This window comes from Myxine glutinosa, chromosome 5, assembly GCF_964187855.1.
Source record: "Myxine glutinosa chromosome 5, kmMyxGlut1.1, whole genome shotgun sequence".
In the NCBI taxonomy this organism is placed as follows: Eukaryota; Metazoa; Chordata; class Myxini; order Myxiniformes; family Myxinidae; genus Myxine; species Myxine glutinosa.
The window spans coordinates 535,588-556,427 of NC_136265.1; the positions used below are offsets into that span (position 1 = coordinate 535,588).

The 20,840-nt window shown below is 45.5% G+C and overlaps 1 protein-coding gene across 8 annotated transcripts in view; it reads right to left on the reverse strand.

Moving 5' to 3' along the window:
- The window catches only part of TRMT1 (tRNA methyltransferase 1), a 193,448-nt gene that overhangs the window by 144,804 nt on the left and 27,804 nt on the right, over window positions 1-20,840 (reverse strand). For 6 of the 8 annotated variants that reach the window (XM_078777475.1, XM_078777474.1, XM_068117983.2 and 3 more), the window contains exons 2-5: window positions 18,508-18,799; window positions 4,032-4,087; window positions 3,683-3,771; window positions 2,314-2,501 (exon numbers count right to left, since the gene is read on the reverse strand). In XM_078777475.1, the coding sequence (XP_078633601.1) occupies window positions 2,314-2,501; window positions 3,683-3,771; window positions 4,032-4,087; window positions 18,508-18,791 (617 nt within the window). In that variant the 5' untranslated portion in view covers window positions 18,792-18,799. Of the gene's footprint in view, window positions 1-2,313; window positions 2,502-3,682; window positions 3,772-4,031; window positions 4,088-18,507; window positions 18,800-19,361; window positions 19,598-20,840 lie in introns of those variants that run through there. The other 2 variants (XM_078777476.1, XM_078777471.1) reach the window with 2 other exon arrangements.

Genomic DNA, 20,840 nt, shown 5'->3' on the forward strand with positions numbered 1-20,840 from the left:
CTGCCTGTGATTCACCCATGACAGGTTATAGCTGGGTCGGGATTCAAACCCAGGCTGGACAGTTTAGACTTTAGAGTCAAGTGTGCGTACCTCCAGTCCAGGCCATCCTGCCAACTTGTATGCTGCATACAGGTGAAATATAAAGCGCGAGATATTTTTATATATACTGTATATTTTAAAAAAAATTGGTGTGGTTTTTGGCGGGCTGGAACGGATTAATAGCATTTCAATGCATTTCAATGGGGAAATTTGATTTGAGATACGAGCAATTTGAGTTACGAGCTCGGTCACGGAACGAATTAAACTCGTAAGTCAAGGTTCCACTGTGTATATATATATATATATATATATATATATATATATATATATATATATATATATATATATATCGTTGCGGATACGGAGTACGGCTCTTCCCCCTTAGCAAGATGTGGTTAGCCCCTTGTCTTGTTAAGCTGACCGTCTCCGCCCCTGGTACTTGTAACGCTCTCCCGCGGGATGGAACGGATCAGGGTTATGGGTCCAGGGTTTATCCCGAATACCTTTATCCGCACCTCCGCAGAACAGGGAGGCAAGTACCGCTCGAACCCCGGTTTTAGGTGGACTAGTTGCCGAGCGATTTTAGCAACCCGAAGTTCGAGTCGTTTAGCAAAGACTAACCCGATCCTGAACGTTGGCCAAATCGTGCCACAGGTGTTCAATGATAGAAACCTCTAAAACGAACGGATGTGAAGAAAAGAAGGCAGAGTAAGGAGGAACAGGAATTTATTACTACTATTTACACAATCAAAAGTAACCAAGGAGAAGGAAAGATACGAAAATAAAGACAGAAAGATGGAAGGACCAGAAGACACAGTGCAAATACTAACTTATCTAAACAGGCTTAACGTATACCCCGGGACAACACCGACAAACAGACGACATTCAGACTTACACGAGTGGGGGAGGAAGGCAGGAACGAATGGCTGGAAGGAGAGGAAGGTTCAGGTGGGACTGCAGAACGGCCTGGCCGGGAGCGAGCAGCCGCCGACTCTCCACACTCGGGTCCACACGGCCGGGATGCTCGCAGCAACACGTCGGAGCTTGTCGTGGCAAGGCTGGTTGGAACAGCGTCTCCTTTCCCAGAGCTCTCTATTCGGGCTCCTTCAACTCCCTGGCTCCCTCAATGACTTCGTCCTTCACCTCTTTCACCAAGCAGTCCCTCACTGAACTATTGCGCGCATCTCTCTCCCTCAATCATCTGAGGTGGGGGCGTCGCGCTGCGGGTTATACGACACGCCCTACCAAGCCATACCCACTGATTTGTGGTTGGTCGTTCAGGGCTTTCCTGGCTCCACCTTCTGATGACGAGGGGCGGGCAACGCCCTTGTTCGTGGGCTTGACCGCATGCGTAATGGAGTTTGGGGTGAAGAAAACCACCCAATGCACTGAGAGGATTGGGGGAGACTTGAAAAGGGATTCTATCTTATCTGATTCGGTGCAATGCAGTGTCAATTAATGGGAAACAGAGCCTTAAGCTAATACACAGAATAAGGAAATAACTATTTAGAAGGGTATATGATTTTCTACGTGCATGCGATGGATTAACTAAGGGGGACGACCTTTGACCTTTACACACAAAACGGAGATATTTACAAGAATTCATTACACTTACAGAGGGTGATATTTACAACAATTACACAGGATTCTCAACCAGCTGTATTTCTTCACATTTTAAAACTAGAGGTTCCAGGGAACCTGAACTCAACTGGTCTATATCAATATGGCCATTATCAGAAAAATAAAATCATACACGAAAAATCAGAAAAAAATCATAAAATCAGAAAAATTTATTTTTCAATATGGCCGCCTTGCCGCGCCCATTTTTGGGCATGCAACGCCCAAATGCAATCCCAAACTAGTTCATGTCTTAAAGATGCTGCATAACAAGTTTCATCAAATTTGATCAATATTTGTGACTTTTAGAGCGTAGACGTCGAATTGTTTACAGACAGACAGACAGACAGACAGACAGACGACGGACGACGGACACTGGGTTTCGACAAAAACTCAGCTGGACATAGTCCAGTTGAGTTAATAAACCATATTTTTATTCCTGAGCAATGCGGCCAATAGCGAAGCTGCCAGCAAACATCTGGCTCTATCTATGTAGAAAAACTACATAAAGCAGAGGCACATATTTGACATGCATATAAATTTGTCAACATCCAATACATTTGATCTTGGAAAACAAAATAAATCAGACAATATGTAGGAACAGATACTGCCAAAGAGAAAGTAACTGCAAAAAGACAAATTCACAATGTTGGCTACCTGGCATCAGAGAAACTTTCAGTGACCAAGTGCTGCACACCATTTAAAAGGACATTCTTTTTGATGGAGTCAACTGCCTTGTCAGAAAAGTCATTCGCAACAATTTCTTTTATTCCAGGAATTTCTTTCGCAAATCGAATAGAACGAAGACCAGATGCTGCTAGTGCCTCCAGTATATAAACGCCATCCTACAACAAAAGAAAATAACTAAACAATCTCACATTTAGGATTAGAATAACACCACCACATGATCGGGTGACCCACCAACCCTGCCAGCTACCCTCACCACCCAATGAAGAAATATCTCAATTGTACAATATAGTCAGGTTCACCATGTTTTTTCGTTCAAAATCATGGTAGATAAGCAAACCTATACATTTTTGGAAACGTTATTACATGGAAAATCTGAAAATCAATGTTTACATTTGCCAATTCCGACCAATTCGATTCGACCAATTCGACCAATCGACCAATTCCATTCGACCAATTCGACCATTCGACCATTCGATTCGATCGACCATTCGACCGATTCAATTCGATTCATCGAATTCGATTCGATCGACCATTCGACCAATTCGATTTGCCAATCAATTTGACCGACCTTTGCTTGTGTGGAACGGACTGTGAAAACGATGCGGACTATATTGTCGGATACGACACACAGGACAGTGATGACGAACTCTAAATGGCATATTCTGTAATCGTGTATGTTTGATGCCATTGACTGCCTGCGTATATTTTGTCATTGACTGCCTGTGTAGATGTGAAGTTATACTGACTGCATGTGTATATATGATTTTGCTGACTGCCTGTGTATGTTTGGTGATATGAATTATTGTGACACATTTTGATGTTATTAACTGCCTGTACAAAATGATAACATGTATTTGATTATGCAACTTATCGCGAATATAAAGACAGTATTTTGCAATTCAAAACCTTTGATTCGTGTCTTACCATTCCCCATAGCACTAATTTGATACTTTCATTGGATTCCTTGTCCGTGAAAATATAGGTTTAGTATATTTTAAAAAGTTTTTAGGGTAATTAGAGGCAGAAATAGAACAAAATATGTATTTTACAGTGGCCATTTTGAAAATCCAAAATGGCCGCCATACAGGTATCTCTCCAAATGTAAACATTGATTTTTTGTTTCCTTATGCTATAACCTTTCCAAAAATGTATAGGTTTGCTAATCTACCATGATTTTGAACGAAATATAATTTATTGACATAGTGAACCTGACTAATAATCCTGTAATTGAATATTTTGCAAGCTTCCTGACAATACACATCATTGGAAGAAAAAGCTAAATAAGTGATGGAATAATGATAAAATGAGCGCATGCAAACAAGAGGGGAAAACAAACCTGGCAGCATTGTTCTACAGAAGCGAAACTTTCCGACTCATCAGGAGCCCCGTGAGAAGTGACATCACCTTCCTCTCCAGGGACAACAACTAATGACAAAATTAATATTTCACTTTTTAGTTAAAAACAAATCAAATCACAAAATGAATGGGTTGAAAGTCATAGCTTAAAAATGCAATGTGCAATATACAAGAATGCATGAGTTTTTCAAAACTTTATAGTAACAGGGCTTGCAGAGACACCAGAAGAAATTGAAGAAACAATCTATTGACGATAAATTTAGCATCTCATGGAATATGTGAGAATTACAAATTGTTGCTACACAAATCATTCAAGCAAAATTACATACCTGAAATATTCTTTGAAGCCAAATTTTCACGGACAAATTCAGTAATAACGGCACAACTGGAGATAAAGTGGGGAAAAAGTCAGGCACACCAAATAGAAAAGAAAAACAAAAAAAACAAGCGTAACGACATCAACCGATATGCCTCCCCCCACATTATTGCATCATTATAATACTTGTACTAAGTTTACTTTAAATCCATTCAGCTGTTCTCAAATGAACACATTTTTACCTGACATGACCTCTGACCTTTGACTTATTGACAACAACATTTAATCAGTTCATGTTTATATCATTATACATACTTGTACCAAGTTTTCATTGAAATCCCTTCAGCTGTTCACAAGTTATCACATTTTTCCTGACATGACCTCTGACATTTGACCTCAGGACCCCAAAATCTAATCAGTTAATCTTTAAATCATTACACATAACTGTTCCAAGTTTGAATTAGATCCCTTTAGCCGTTCTCAAGTTATAGACCAAGAACAGACTTTGACATTTGACCCCAAAATCTAATCAGTTAATCTTTACATCAATATACATACCTGTTCCAAGTTTGTATTAGATCCCTTTAGCCGTTCTCAAGTTATCGACCAACAACAGACTTTGACATTTGACCCCAAAATCTAATCAGTTAATCTTTACATCAACATACATACCTGTTCCAAATTTGTATTAGATCCCTTTAGCCGTTCTCAAGTTATCGACCAACAACAGACTTTGACCTTTGATCTCTTGACCCCAAAATAAAATCAGTTCATCTTTACATCATTCTACATAACTGTACCAAATTTGGTCAGAATCCCATCACTGGTTCAAAGTTATCGTGGTGACAGGATTTTTAACTAACATGACCTCTGACCTTTAGCCTTTGACCTCGTGAGCCAAAAATCTAATCGGTTCATCTTTACCTCATAATACATACCTGCACCAAGTTTAACTAAGATCCCTTCAGTCCTCAAGTTATCGTGGTAACGAAAACCCATCATGGACGTGGTAACGAAAACCCATCATGGACGTACAACCTGAAAACATAATCGCCGACGAATTCGCCGGAGGCATAAAACTATATTGTCATGTTCACCGGGGTAAAGACCCCCCACAAAGAATAACCAAACAGGCCGTTAACTCCAAAGCGATATCCAATGTGGCGGTTATGGTGGGCATTGGATCGAAGAACCACCAAACGCTTATTCTCACAGAAAACGGGGTTATTCCCAAACCCACAAATAAATGATAAAACAATCATGCAAGAATAATTCTTAACAAGGAAGCCAGGCATGAAAAGAAATTAATGAAAATAAATAATGTGGTAATAAAATCTAACTCGAGGATCCTCTCACACGGACACAAAAACGCACGCACACACGCACACACGCGCACATGCACGCACGCACACACACACACACACACACACACACACACACACACACACACACACACACACACACACACACACACACACACCTTGTTTTCTTCATTTCTGTTCCTCACAATTCTCTCTCTGTCTCTTTCTTATTCACACAGACACACATACACACACATCCATTTTTACATCCATGCACACACACACACAGGGTGAAATAAGAAAATAAAAGTGCTCCAGCTCTCAGCTGGCCAAATAGATGTTGTAGAGGGTCAGTAGTCGGCAAAGTCATGAACAGGTGTCTCGGAAAATGACGGCCAAGCAGAACGATGAAGGCACCGCGGGCGCTCGGGATCGAGGTGAGCAGGGAAGACGGCCCACGTTCTCTTCTCCTGCGTTCCAATGCTCCTCATTGTTTTGGTTGATAAATAAAACAACTTGAAAATCACAATAAACAGAGTTTGTGATAAATGTTTGTTTGTCATTAATCATCCACTTTCAAAACTCTGCCCTAACCCCTCCCCTCCTAAACTGCCCCTCACCTCTCCCTTTCAAATTCTCCCCCCTCCCCTCCTAAACTTCCTCCTCACCCCTCCCCTCCTAAACTTCCTCCTTACCCCTCACCTCCTAATCTCCACCCTCCCCTTCAAATCTCCCCCCTCACCTCTCCCCTTCAAAACTCCCCCGTCAACCCTCCCCTTAAAAACTCCCCCCTCACCCCCCCCCCCCCCACCCCACCATCTTTCTCAAATTCTCTCCCCTCCCACCTCCTACTCAGGGCTGCCTCCTCCCCACTTCCTCTCCCTTCCATATCATACCTCCACCTCCTCCAACCTTCCACTTTACACGACCCCCCCCCCCCCCCCTCAAACAACACAACACCTCATTTTGCCTTATTCTGCTTTGCTGTACCCCCCCCCCCCCCTCAAACAACAAAACACCTCACTGTTCCTCATCCAATCACCATCAAACCTTTTGTCCTCTTCCTCATCATTCCCTTGCTCATAACTCTTCTGCAATCTCTGACACACTATCAACAGCTCTCCCTACCTCCCCTCTCATCTTACCCTACCCCTCCCCTCCCTTGTCCTGTATCCGATGCTCCCCCTCCCTCTTCTTTAACGGTATGGACGTCAAACATCTGGGGGCTTCGCTCAAACCTTATTGATCTCTCCATACAGGTTGCTTCTGACAAACCAGACGTAATCTGCTCAACAGAAACTTTCCTCCTTCAAGATGTCTCCGATTCCTTAATATCTCTTCCTGGTTACTCCCTCCTCCGGTATGATAGACCTGAGCCTCGTCCTGGTGGTGGGGTGGCTATCTTTATCAAAAACTCTCTTCCTCACTCTCCTTGCACTGCCCTCTCTCCACCCCACCCCCAGGAGTACCTCTAGCTACGGCTTCCTCTCCGCTACCACCTTTTGTTCATATGTGTGTTGTACCATCCTCCAAATAGTAATGACTCCATCTACATCTCCCTGTCTGACAACATGGACCAACTTCTATCCACTCATCCCAACTCTCTCTTCCTCATATGTGGCAACTTCAACCGTCATCATGCCAGCTGACTGGGTGTGGGTACTATTTGTACCAGCCATGGCATCTTAGCAAAGGACTTCTGCGACTCACTGGGATTGACACAATCTGTCAATTTCCAGACCCGGATCTCAGTCAACAGAGCATCTTCTCTTCGAGACTTGGTTATGACTAACTTCCCTGCAAATGTCTGCTGCTCTTCTTCTGCTCCAATCGGTTCTTCTGATCATTTGTTTGTTAAAGTGGACATCTCTCTGGCCATTCTCAGAGAGCCTCCTCAGCGTCGACGAGTCTGCCATTTCACTCAGGCCGACTGGCACGGTCTTCAAGCAGCCATCAATCAGCTGGCCTGGCCTCCCATCTCTACTGCCTCTGACATCAACTCATCCTGGGAATTCTTCCAAAGTAAACTGCTCCCTCTCATGCACAGATTTATCCCATCTCGTCTTCAGTTGTCATACCCTTCCTCCCGGCCATGGCATAACCGAAGCTTGTGGTGATGCAGTTGCCCTGAAACAACTTGCCTTCACCTCATGGAGGGCTAATCAAACTGAATGTAATCTCAGTTCCTTTCACAAAGCTCGGAACAAGTGTGTGTCTACCCTCAGGAGAGCCAGGAAACAATATCTCTGAGAAACCACCTCGGACCCCCGGAGGTCTCAACTCCCTGCAGGGCCCGGCGACCCTCCTGGCCCAAGACACTCACTCGGGCGGTGCCCCAATGGACCAGGGACGCCACACTCCACCAGACCCACGTGGGGCCCGGGTCGTACCATGCCACCTGTCGTCGGACCCCACGTCCAAAGCCTGCCAGTGCAGCCCTCCGTCTGCCTGGCATAAACCAATTTTGAAAGGGGTAAATTTTCCACGAGGCCGACCCCAATGATCTTCTCATTCCAAATTCCGCAGCCCGGGAACCAACTCGCTCCAAGGCTGTTCCAAATTAAATTCCCATTTCAATTTAAATTTCATTTTTTAAATTTTGGTCTGATGTGCCCAACCGCAGCTGCAGGATACAACCCCTTCTTCGGTTTTTCTGCCCCTCCCTGCAGCTGCTCCAAATTCACTAAGGGGATCGGTTTTTCCGAGGCTCTATTTCCCGACTCCTCCATGTCAGAGTCCAGCTCGGGATCAAAACATCCACTCCCCCAGCTGGGTTTCCAATTTCAAAGCTTCCGGTGCCAAATTGTGGTTCGTGGTGAGGGTCCCCTTTTTCACCTTAATCTCATCCTGGGGATATTTGACGGACCGACTCACCTCATTTCCCAGACTCTGTTGGACCCGAGCAATCTCCTCTTGACGATATTGTCCAAAGTGCTCGGCCACTCGTGTCAAATCATTCACTCCATCCCCAGTCAATTGAGGCCCCAACAGGTCTTTACCTACAACCCAGGCGCTGTTTCCGTAACACGGGCCTCCAATATCTTCACCTCTTGCTCCAAACAACCGCCCCTGGAACTGCAAGGGTCCCAATTCCTCTTGCTGCTGGTGCATTCTGGCATTGACACAGGTCCGACAGCCTTCCAGGTCATTTTCAGTCAAACCTGGTTTCAGACCTGGTCACTCTACTCTGGACATGCTGCTTCTGCTTTCTCAACAATGGATGGAGGTCCTCAATGCCAAACAGGAAATTAGAGCCGTCTCCCTTGACATATCACGTGCCTTCGATAAGGTCGAGCACCCCGCTCTGCTCACCAAACTCTCCTCCTTTGGTATCCATGGAAATCTCCATGCATGGTTGGTGGACTTCCTCTCTAGTCGTAGACAACGTGTGGCCCTGAATGGGTTTCTCTCATCTCCTCTTCCTGTTCAGGCTGGAGTTCCCCAAGGCAGTGTTCTGGGCCCTGTGCTTTTTCTGGTCTTCATCAATGATCTCTCTGACTCTCTTGAAAATCCTCTCTATCTCTTTGCTGATGACGCTACTCTCTGTCGCTCCATTCCTCATCCCTCAGATCGGCAGTCTGCAGCCTCCTCACTCTCTGCAGACCTGGACAAAATCACAGACTGGGCAAACAAGTGGAACATGTCTTTCAATCCTGACAAATCTCACACTCTTACGATGTCTCTCCGAAAAGACCGACTGGACAACCCTCCCATCCACTTTCTGAATAATGCTCTCCAAGAAGTTCTGTCACTCAAGCTTTTGGGTCTCACTATCTGCCATGATCTTTCCTGAGAAAACCACATTTCAAATCTGGCCTCCAAAGCCAGTTGCCGACTGGGCATCCTCCGTCGTGTGAAGTCCTTCCTTGGCACACCTGAGCTCCTCACCACATACAAGGCTTTCATCCGCAGCTCAATGGAATACTGCTCTCCCCTCTGGGCTGGTGCTCCTGCCTGTTACGTGGTCCCCTCGGTGACTACCTGGTCTCGGTGACCCCCGGACCGTGAGAGGACCTTCGCCAGAAAGTAGTATTATATATGCGCTTTCGCAACGCAATCCCTGTGAATTCCACCCAAGAGAAACTGATGTTCAATGATATATTTCCAGGGTAAGGATATCATACAATTTCAAGGATACAATCACGGATATATTCCCCGAGCAATCAACAACAAACAACCATCAACAATTCCCAATCCACAATCAATTCCCTATATGATTAAGATGGCCATCTTATATATGTGTGTCCCCTTTGGGTACTCACGACCCCCTTTTGGTCTCTGCCCCTCACAATGTCTCTGGGCCCCTCCTGACCAAGATGATGGTCGGCGTCGCCGCACTCGGGCGGTTGAACGAACCCCGGGTGGACGTGTTTCCACCGGGCAGGTATCGTATCAGGCACCCCGGGGGCAGCCCCTCGTGGCCACGCGAAGCGGGTACGGTAAAGCAAGCCCAAAAGCCCCACGCCGCTTGCAACGCGTCTTAGGCCCCAACGTGCGACCCGTACGCGTCTTTTTAGACGGTGCCGCGAACGGTGCCAGACGCGGGGTCGATGCACGGCCCCACGTCAACTTGACGTCTCCACCGGGTAGGTACACGTCCCGGTAACTCCTCTCGCCAGACGGGCTTCGGAACGCCGCTTTTCCACGCGGCGCAAGGTCGATCCCACCTTTCGTCGGAGCGGGGCGAGGAAGAAGAATCCTCGTCGCTTTTCTTCCTCGTGTCTTTTCCTCTTCCGTTTCCGGTCACTTCCGTTTCCGGACACTTTTCAGAAGGGCTCCTGACCCTCCAACCACAACAACCCTTAATCTATTACACATGGATAAGCAAAGACCTGAATGGTAATTCACATACATTCACATAAATATGTAACACTGCCTCACACCTAGCTCGTCTTCACGCTGTTGAAACTAACGCGTTTAAAATCATTGGAATCTCCCGCGATGAAGCTAACTCCAAGGGCCTTTCACTCACTCACCGCAGGCAGGTTGGTGGTCTTTCCGTCTTCTACCGACTCCTATCTGGCCTTGCCCCTGCAGCTCTCTCTGGGCTCTGTCCCCCAAATATTCCTACAGGTCGCACAAGATCTGCCTGCAACCCTCTTATGGTTAAACAGCCAAAATCAAGACTCACTGCTCACCTTCACTCCTTCATTCCTCTTTTCTCCCGCCTCTGGAACAAACTCCGTCACTCTCTTCAATCCCACTCCACCCTCCAGGTCTTTAAAACAGCTGTTCACCACCATCTCTTATCTTCCCCCATCCAAAACCTTGATCTTTTCTACCCCCACTAATTTCACCCCAAATCCACTTTTTTGAAATACCAACTTCTGTCCTGCAAGTCCTTGGTGTCCTTGTGTTTTATACTTCTCCTCCCCCCCCAGCCCCCCACCCCCTCTTCCCACGCCTCCTCCCCCCAAGCCCTCTCCCTCCCACAGATCTCCCGATGTCCCTGCTCTCAAATGTTGTGTTTGTGCGCTTCCCCTTCTCTCCCCATCTTGTCTTCCGCTCCCTCTTTTTATATATTTTGTTTGTCTGTTTGATTTGTTTGTGAAATAAATGTTAGCTCTTTCACGAGCCTCGATTCTGTATACAAAAAACAAAAAAAACAAAAAAAAACAACCTTATTTACTGTGGAACATTTCCTCTCCTGTGCCCCATTTTTATCGTCCAAATTCTCCCCCATGCGGACAACCTGGGTTTTACCTTCTTCTATTTTTAATGCCATTCCCTCCCGTTTTGCTTCAGATTCCAATACCAATCCCTTTTCCATTTCCCCAATTTGCATGTTCACTTTCGTCTTGAATTTCCCCAGTCTGTCCTTTATGTGGTTATCCATTTCTCCCTTTAATCCATTAATTTGTTCTTCCATTCCATTAATCCGTTCACCCAGTTCTCGTGTTATTTCCCCAATTTTTCCTTCCAATTGTTCATTCATCTCCCTCATTTCATTCCTTTGTTAATCCATTCATTCATTTATTCCCTCAATTTATCCCTCCAACTGATCACTCATTCCCTTAATTCGTTCACTATTGGCGTTTATAACTCCCTTCAATCCCTTCATATCGTCACTCATTCCCATTAATAATTTGAACATGGCCTGGAAAGTCATCGCACCTGTGCCCAGCGTCCCAGGCCCTCTCATTGGGGAGGAGGTTGGACTATCTATCGCTCGGGATGGGGGAAGTTCCAATCCTAATCTCAAATCCCTCTACCCCCGACTCGCTTCCGTGTCCCTCAGAGCCCTCCATCTGCTCCGCCATGTCGTGCACGTTCGCCATTACGTGCTGGCAAGCAGTTTTCCCACGCGCGCATACTTTACCTCAGAAAGAAAAATTTAAATTTAGCGACATGTGCCTTGCGCTCTTTCCCGACACCAATTAACTAAAAATTTTGACACGCCAGTCACAACGATCACCTTCCCCTCGATGAGTGAAAGACAACCGTTAAAAAATTTTAGTCCAAATGCTGAGTGCAATTGGAGTTGGTTCTTGGAGACGGCGTGAAGCTGGAAGGTGTGAAAACATTTTGCTACCTCGGAGACATGCTGAATGGAGAAGGTGGATCAGACTCGGCAACGGCTAGAGTGAGATGTGCATGGAAGAAGTTTCGGGAACTGAGTGGCGTGCTGATGAGGAGGGGAGTGTCGTTGAAGCTGAAGGGAAAGGTGTATGCTGCATGTGTGAGAAGTGTTATGATTTATGGGAGCGAGACATGGGTAATGAATGTAGAGCAGCAACGAAGGCTGGAAAGGGTGGAAATGTGAATGGTTCGGTGGATGTGCGGAGTATCGTTGAGAGAGAGGAAGACAAATGATGAATTGCGAAAGACGATGGAAATAGAGCCTGTGATTGATGCTGTGAAGAGAAACAGGTTGAGATGGTTTGGTCATGTGTTGAGGAAGGATGAAAGTGACTGGTTGAAAAGAGTGATGGAAATGAATGTAGAAGGAAGTAGAGGATGGGGAAGACCGAGAAAGACTTGGCTAAAGATGGTGGAAGAAGAAATGCGGGCAAGGGGGTTAACAAGGGGAGATGCAGAAAATAGGGCAAAATGGAGAAGATTGTCATGGGGACCGCAAGGCTAACCCCCGCTCTTGGAGGGAAAATGGCCTTAAAATGCATGTTGCTGTTGTTGTTGTTGCTGAGTGCAACTTACACTCAGCGGGTGTCGCACTCGCACTACCTGACCCTGAATGTTATTTTTCAGAGGGTTCAAATCCCACTCTACTGACCTCATTGTCATGTCGACCCTGTAGTGAAGACCTCAGGGTGATAGATGACTAAAAACAAGCTTTAACTCCGAGGCGTATACCCCAAAATATGGCAGTGTTATCTCTTTGGCACGCACGGGGGAGGGATAACGAGATCCTTACCTGAACGGAAGGACATGACAGGGGTTTATTCCTCAAACCCACAACAAATAAACAAACAGTTTTTCCAAGTTCGACCGACAACTACAAGAGGCTCTTCGTTGTTTTTGAGAAATATACGACGAGAAAAAGAAGCAAACTGTGCAGTCTACTCTCGACGTTTCCTTGAAGAAAACGACTAATGCCGCCACCTTTCCCTCCCCCACCCCCCCCCCCCCTCCCCACCCCCTCATCTCCCACAGCATCCACCTCTGCCTCACCACTGATGGATGACCAGCCATCTTGTTCAAAGGACTGATTTGTGTGTTTATATGTGTTTGCTATCGGGTACTTTATCACTTCTTATTACAGTGCCACATTATTTGTGTACCTCATTATGTACCTGTATTTTTGTAAGCTTATTTTTGTACAGTAAAACGCATTGTAATGTCATAAAGTCTTTTATTTCAACCCTTTTATTTATTTTACTTATTGTACAGTGTATGGATTGGATTGAATTATGGGATTTAGGCTGTGTGACTTTTGACAAATGATGCTATGGTGGAATACGGACTTGAAAATATATGTAATAAGTAATATATAATAAGTCCATGAGGGGTGATTCGACTTACGACCTGCTTGTTGGAACATAACCCCGTCGTAACTCGAGGAGCGTCTGTATTACATACTTAGAAAAAGAGTATATTAAGACAAAATAAAAACTGTCTCTCATGGGATCATACACCAAAGAGTAAGAAAGTACAACATAATCATCTATCTTTGTACAATAAAGAAAATAATCATTTCATCAGGGAAAGCTCACAACATAACTCCTTAAAACTACCACAAATGCAAAATAAAACTATTCCCTTTTTTACACTGGCTTGATCATTCAACAAAACTTCCGACTTTGACTTCGTCACTGGCTTTGAAACTGGCGTACACTGGCTTTGAAACTTTGACTTCCGCTTCCGGTCTTGCCGGCGAGGTTTCGTTTATTCGCAGCTCTCCACGCTCTCCATCAAAATCGAAGTTAAGTAATTGTTCCCATTTGTATTTTCGTTATAACTGTATTTATTTTATGGTGTGTGTACGTATATTGTGTCCCGAGGAAGATTTTCGGTGCAAATCTTTCATACCTGTATAGAAAATCGTGTTAATTTGTGCCGTGTCTTTTGAGGCCATGTACAGTGTACAACCTTGAGGCTTTGTTTTTCTCTCAGCGGTCTGTCGTTTGTGCTCCAATAACTTTCGTTCTCTGCTTTTCCCAGTCTTTTCACCCCATAGCCTACTTCCTTGTTTAAAATCAACTTTAAAAAAAACAAAAAAACAAAAAAAAACATTTCCTTCTCTGTTCTTATTCTTTGATCTCATTCGTTTATTCGTTCTTATTCGTTCGTTCGTTCTTCGACCCCGTGTTTCTCCCCCATTTCCCCAGATAGTTTTCACTGTTATTAACCTTACAATGTTTACACTTTCCCCTCAAGTTCTGTATTCCGTCGTATATTATAACACCTTTTTCTTCTTCTTCTTTAAAAGGCTGCTTTCGACTTGCTCACCAAATCTATTCATCCCAAAAAAAAATTCCATCTCTTATAGTGCCTTTTTTCTACATTCCCTAAACTCTCCTGCACTCCATCCTCCATCCAGCATCCTTAAACGTATTTTTGACTCGAAGGTCACAAGAAACTCATTTTGCAATAAATGTTCGTTTCCCATTAATCGTACACTTTCTAAAACCCAATCTCACCCCTCCCCTCCAAATCTTCCCCATAACCCCTCCCCTCCAAATCTTCCCCATCACCCCTCCCCTCCAAATCTTCCCCATCACCCATCCCTTTCAAATCTTCCCCCTTTCCCCTCCCCTCCTAATCCTCCCCATCACCCATCCCTTTCAAATCTCCCCCCTTGCCCCCTCCCTCCTAAACTACCCCTCACCCCTCCACTCCAAGACTCCCCCTCGCCCCTCCCCTCCTAGACTCCTCCCTCACCCCTCCCCTCCAAATCTCCCCCATATCCCATCCCTTTCAAATCCCTCCCCTTGTCCCTTCCCTCTGAAACTCCCCCCTCACCCCTCCCCATCAAATCTCTCCACCCTCATTTCTTCTCAATTTCCCCCCTCTCACTCCCCCTCCTCAAAGCATCCTCCCCGCTTCTTCCCCCTTCCAACTCTCACCTCCATCTCCCCCAACCTTCTGCCTCGCTCTTCCCCCTCCTCAAATAACACCTCATTGTGCCTCACCCAATCACCATCAAACCTTTTGTCCGCCCCATCCTTCCCTTTCTCCGAGCTATTCTGAAATCTCTGACACACCTTCAACAGCTCTCCCTACCTCTTCCACCTCTTACCCTACCGCTCCTCCCCCCTGTTCTGTATCCGATGCTCCCCCTTCCTCTTCATTAACGGTATGGACCTCGAACATCCGGGGCCTTCGTTCAAACTTAACTGATCTCTCCATACAGGTTGCTTCTGTCAAACCAGACATGATCTGCTTAACAGAAACTTTCCTCCTTCATGATGTCTCTGATTCCTTGGTATCTCTCCCAGGTTACTCCCTCCTCCGGTATGATAGACCTGAGCCTCGTCCTGGAGGTGGGGTTGCTATCTTTATCAAAAACTCTCTTCCTCACTCGCCCTGCGCTGCACTCTCTCCACCTCACCCCCAGGAATACCTCTGGCTACGGCTTCCCCTTCGCTCCCACCTCTTGTTCATATGTGTGTTGTACCGTCCACCAAACAGTGATGACTCCATCTACATCTCGCTGTCTGATAATATGGACCAACTTCTATCTACTCATCGCAACTCTCTCTTCCTCATATGTGGTGATTTCAATTGTCACCATGCCAGTTGGCTGGGTGTGGGTACCTCTCTCACCAGCCATGGCTCCTCAGCAAAGGACTTCTGCGACTCACTGGGACTGACACAATCTGTCAATTTCCCGACACGGATCTCAGTCAACAGAGCATCTTCTCTTCTGGACTTCGTTATGACTAACTTCCCTGAAAATGTCTGCTGCTCTTCTTCTGCTCCAATCGGATCATCGGATCATGTGCTTGTTAAAGTGGACATCTCTCTGACCATTCTCAGGGAGCCTGATCAGCGTCGACGAGTCTGGCATTTCACTCAGGCCAACTGGCACGGTCTTCAAGCAGCCATCAATCATCTGGACTGGTCTCCCATCTCTACCCCCTCTGACATCAACTCATCCTGGGAATTCTTCCAAAGTAAATTGCTCTCTCTCATGCACAGATTTATCCCATCTCGTCTTCAGTTGTCATACCCTTCCTCCCGTCCATGGTACACGGAATCTTGTGGTGAGGCTGTTGCCCAGAAACAACTTGCCTTCGTCTCCTGGAAAGCAAATCCAACGGAAGGTAATCTCATTTCCTTTCACAAAGCCCGAAACAAGTGTGTGTCCACCCTCAGGAGAGGCAGGAAACAATATCTCTCCGTTCTCAAGACCGAACTCTCTTATCTGTCTCCCTCTTCCAAATCCTGGTGGCGTCTGGTCAAATCTGTTTCTGGTGTTTGTTCCCCCTCCATCGCCTCCCTTACCTCAAACGGCAACACAGCTGACTCCGCACGTGAAAAAGCTGAATGCCTCAACTCTGTGTTTGCCTCTAAATCTTGTGTCCCAAACCCATCCCTCTCTGTACCCACCATACCCAGTCGTACCCAGCCGCTCCTGGACTCCCGTGTCCTTTCCTCCTGACAAGGTGGAAAAGTTTCTGTCAACCCTCGACTCTGATTCTGATTCTGCAACTGGACCTGACGGCATCAGCCCACGGGTCCTAAAATCCTGTTCTTCCGCTCTTTCACTCCCTCTCTCTGTTCTCTTCACCCTCTCTTTTACTCAAGGTCAACTGCCATCTGCTTGGAAATCAGCCATCATCACCGCTTTGCACAAAAAAGATGCAAAAACAGATCCTAGCAACTACAGACCAATCAGCCTTCTCCCAATTATCAGCAAAGTCATGGAATCCATCATTTCTTCGGATATAAAATCTTTCCTCTTCTCCAACGGCTTGATCTCTGATCATCAATTTGGTTTCAGACCAGGTCACTCTACTCTGGACATGCTGCTTCTGCTGTCTCAACAATGGATGGAGGTCCTCAATGCCAAACAGGAAATTAGAGCCGTCTCCCTCGACATATCACGTGCCTTCGATACGGTCTGGCACCCCGCCCTGCTCACCAAACTCTCCTCCTTTGGTATCCATGGAAATCTCCATGCATGGCTGGCGGACTTCCTCTCTCGTCGTAGTCAACACGTGGCCCTGAATGGGTTTCTCTCATCTCCTCTTCCTGTTCAGGCTGGAGTTCCCCAAGGCAGTGTTCTGGGCCCTGTGCTTTTTCTGGTCTTCATCAATGATCTCTCTGACTCTTGAAAATCCGCTCGATCTCTTTGCTGATGACTCCACTCTCTGCCGCTCCATTCCTCATCCCTCAGATCGCCAGTCTGCAACCTCCTCACTCTCTGCAGCCCTGGACAAAATCACAGACTGGGCAAACAAGTGGAACATGTCTTTCAATCCTGACAAATCTCACACTCTTACGATGTCTCTCCGAAAAGACCGACTGGAAAACCCTCCCATCTACTTTCTGAATAATCCTCTCCAAGAAGTTCTGTCACTCAAGCTTTTGGGTCCCACTATCTGCCATGATCTTTTCTGGGAAAACCACATTTCCAAGCTGGCCTCCAAAGCCAGTCGCCGACTGGGCATCCTCCGTCGTGCGAAGTCCTTCCTTGGCACACCTGAGCTCCTCACCACATACAAGGCTTTCATCCGCAGCTCAATGGAGTACTGCTCTCCCCTCTGGGCTGGTGCTCCTGCCTCACACCTAGCTCGTCTTCACGCTGTTGAAACCAAAGCGTTCAGAATCATTGGAATCTCCCGCGATGACGCTATCTCCGAGGGCCTTTCACTTAATCACCGCAGGCAGGTTGGTGGTCTTTCTGTCTTCTACCGACTCCTCTCCAGCCTTGCTCCCCCAGCTCTCTCTGGGCTCTGTCCCCAAAATATTCCTGCAGGTCACACAAGATCTGCCTGCAACCCTCTTATGGTTAAACTGCCAAAATCAAGACTCTCTGCTCACCTTCACTCCTTCATTCCTCTTTTCTCCCACCTCTGGAACAAACTCCCTCACTCTCTTCAATCCCACTCCTCCCTCCAGGTCTTTAAAACGGCTGTTCACCACCATCTCTTATCTTCCCCAATCCAAAACCTTGATCTTTTCTACCCCCGCTAATTTCATCCCAAATCCACTTTTTTGAGGTGACTTTTGGCTTCTTTCCTGGAAGTCCTTGGTGTCCTTGCGTTTTATACCTATCCTGCCTCCCCCCAGGCCCTCTCCCTCCAAAAACATCTCCCGATGTCCCTGCTCTCAAATGTTGTGTTTGTGTGCTTCCTCCACTTCTCTCCCCATCTTGTCGACCGCTCCCCTTTATATATACTTTGTTTGCTTGTTTGTTTGATAAATGTTAGCTCTTTCACGAGCCTCGACTCTGTATACAAAAAAAAAAAAAAAAAAAAAAAAAAAAAAAAAAAACTCATTTTGGTTATAAATACTTTTTTAAGCAAAAATAAAAAAAGACAACACAATTACAAGGTTGTGATTTTGAATTAATTTTAGAATTTCATTTGTTAAAGAATATACTTCAGACCAAAAAAAACAGTAAATGGAAATATTTCAGTTAGACAATATGAAATGTTCACCTCTGTTACGATTCTATGAACTGCACAAATAGCACAAAAGTAACACAAACATAAAATTATGATGTCAAAAACCAAAGAACCAAAGAATCATATTTTAAAATAATAATATAAGAAAACTTACGTCAAATCACGGTTGAATTCCTGAACAGGATTGTAGAACACTTCGCTTGTACTTGAAAATAGCATTCTTGCTTTGCCCTCATTGACAATGATTTCGGTTCTTTTGGGTTCAATGTCACATGCCTCGCTGGTTGCATCAGCTTTTGCCATTCCAGATTTCAAATACTCACAAAAGCTCCCCCACCGATTTTGCAAACACCACTGTCTTGTCCACAAAAACAACCTTCGATTGGGCAGTTTACTCAAAGAAAGTATGCAGCAGATACTCACAATGTTCAATGGCATTGGCTTAGCTGAAAGATAAAAAGTTCAAATGAAAGAATGACTTAAGAAGCAGTCAATGTTAATTCACCACTTTTTCTTTTTACACATGGTCGAAGGCTCAGATTGGAGCTGACTGACACACACACACACACACACACACACACACACACACACACACACACACACACACACACACACACACACACACACACACACACACACACACACCAAAAATGGTCAACATTTCAACCATTTTTACGATTAAAAACTCTGCAACGAACGAAGAAAAATTAGCATAACAACTGAAATGAGTGAAACGGTTCTCCAACATCAAAATGGAATCACAAATCGGCTGTGTAGTTCGGTGTTGCATTTCTGTTGCTTCTTTTTCATTTTTACTCCTCTTAATTCCTCTTCCTCCTCCTCATTCCTCCCTCCTCCCTTTTCTCCCTTCTGCTCCCCACTCCCGTCCCCCTCCCTTCGTCTCCGTGAATCAACACCCTCCCCCCTCCCCCAATAACCATAGTTTTTTCCCTCCTTCTCTTCAGTTTTGTATTGATTTATTATGTGTGTGCTCCCTCGTTCCCTTACCTGCCCCATTTCCTCTCCGAGATGACAGAGAGACAGAGACAGAGACCCCACAGCTCAACACACGCAGCTGCCATGATTGCCACACCCACGCACGACTCACACACACACACACACACAGAGAGCGAGAGAGAGAGAGAGACAGAGACAGAGAGAGAGAGACAGAGAAAGACAGAGAAAGACAGAGAACCCACAGCTTGTGGTATAGGCAAGCTTCGTACCGGCAGCTTAACTTTTTGCCGTGTGGGTTTCCACTTTCCTGTACACAACTATATACGCGTTGAGTGGTGTTTCCTTTTGGATGAGGAACCCTATTTTCCCCTCCCTTCTCTCTCACTTCCCCCACCTCCCTCTCCTCTCATTTCCTTCCGCTTAGTTTCATTTCAAAATCAGAAAATGTTGACACTTTCCCGCTGTGCGGCCTTCGAGGCCCTGACGTGGAAGCATGGTGGTCGATGTGGAGGATATCATTTTTGCCAATGGTGATGTCATTGGATTTGAAAAGGTAGGCACAGCTTCGCGCATGAATAAACGAGTCGTAGCTTTTGTGTCGCATGATCAATTAGAACATGACATCATCTGTACTGGTTTATCTTGCGATAACGGCCATTTCGTCTTGGCCTCTCCACTTGAAACCCCCTGCTGTAAAACATTTTCTAAGTATTGTTCCATCATTTATAAAGAATGAAGCACTTCTAAAAGGAGTTATTTCGATTTGGAACCATGGTCTCTCAGATCACAATGTTATCTTTGCGATGCCGGAACGAATAAGCTAAACACGTGATGTCTTTCCGGCACCAGGCGTACATTGTGCTTCCTTTATTTAATGTGGACAAAGTTGTAAATGTCATAATTAAATTCTGCATCGATGGGCATAATTATCAAGTGTTTTTATGTTATCAATTCAATAATTATCAATTATCAAAATTATCACAATCATCGACAAATGTTGAAATGCTTTGTCTGCGGCGAGTTTGGTAGTTTTAAACGTTTCTATCCTGAAACCGCACCCCCTCGGCCACGGAGACCGTCGCTCCAGCTAATATGGTCCTACACGTTACCGTTGACGACCCTGACACAGTTACTGTCCCAGATAATGAAATGTCAATCCCAAAGGTCCCAGATGACAGTACATTTTGTGCATGGGATGGGTTCACGATTGCTTCCTCACTGAGGAAGAGGAAAACGGCTCAGGAGGGGCCTGCCCCTTGTAAAGGGAAGAAAGCAGTTTTCGCTGGAGTGAAATATTACCATTAAACAAAACTCCACAGTTATCTGACACAGTATCCATGAGTAATCGGTATGAGTCCCTCACAAATGAAGATAACAGATACCTTGCCGGCCGATCAAGGTGAATGTGACTTGTTCCCGGAAATAATTAATGATTCCTTCTCATGGTAATGAGCATGAACTATGTGAGGACCCTACCGTTAAAGGGCCAAAAACTATCCCCATACTTCCCCAACAGTGCCCAGACTTGAC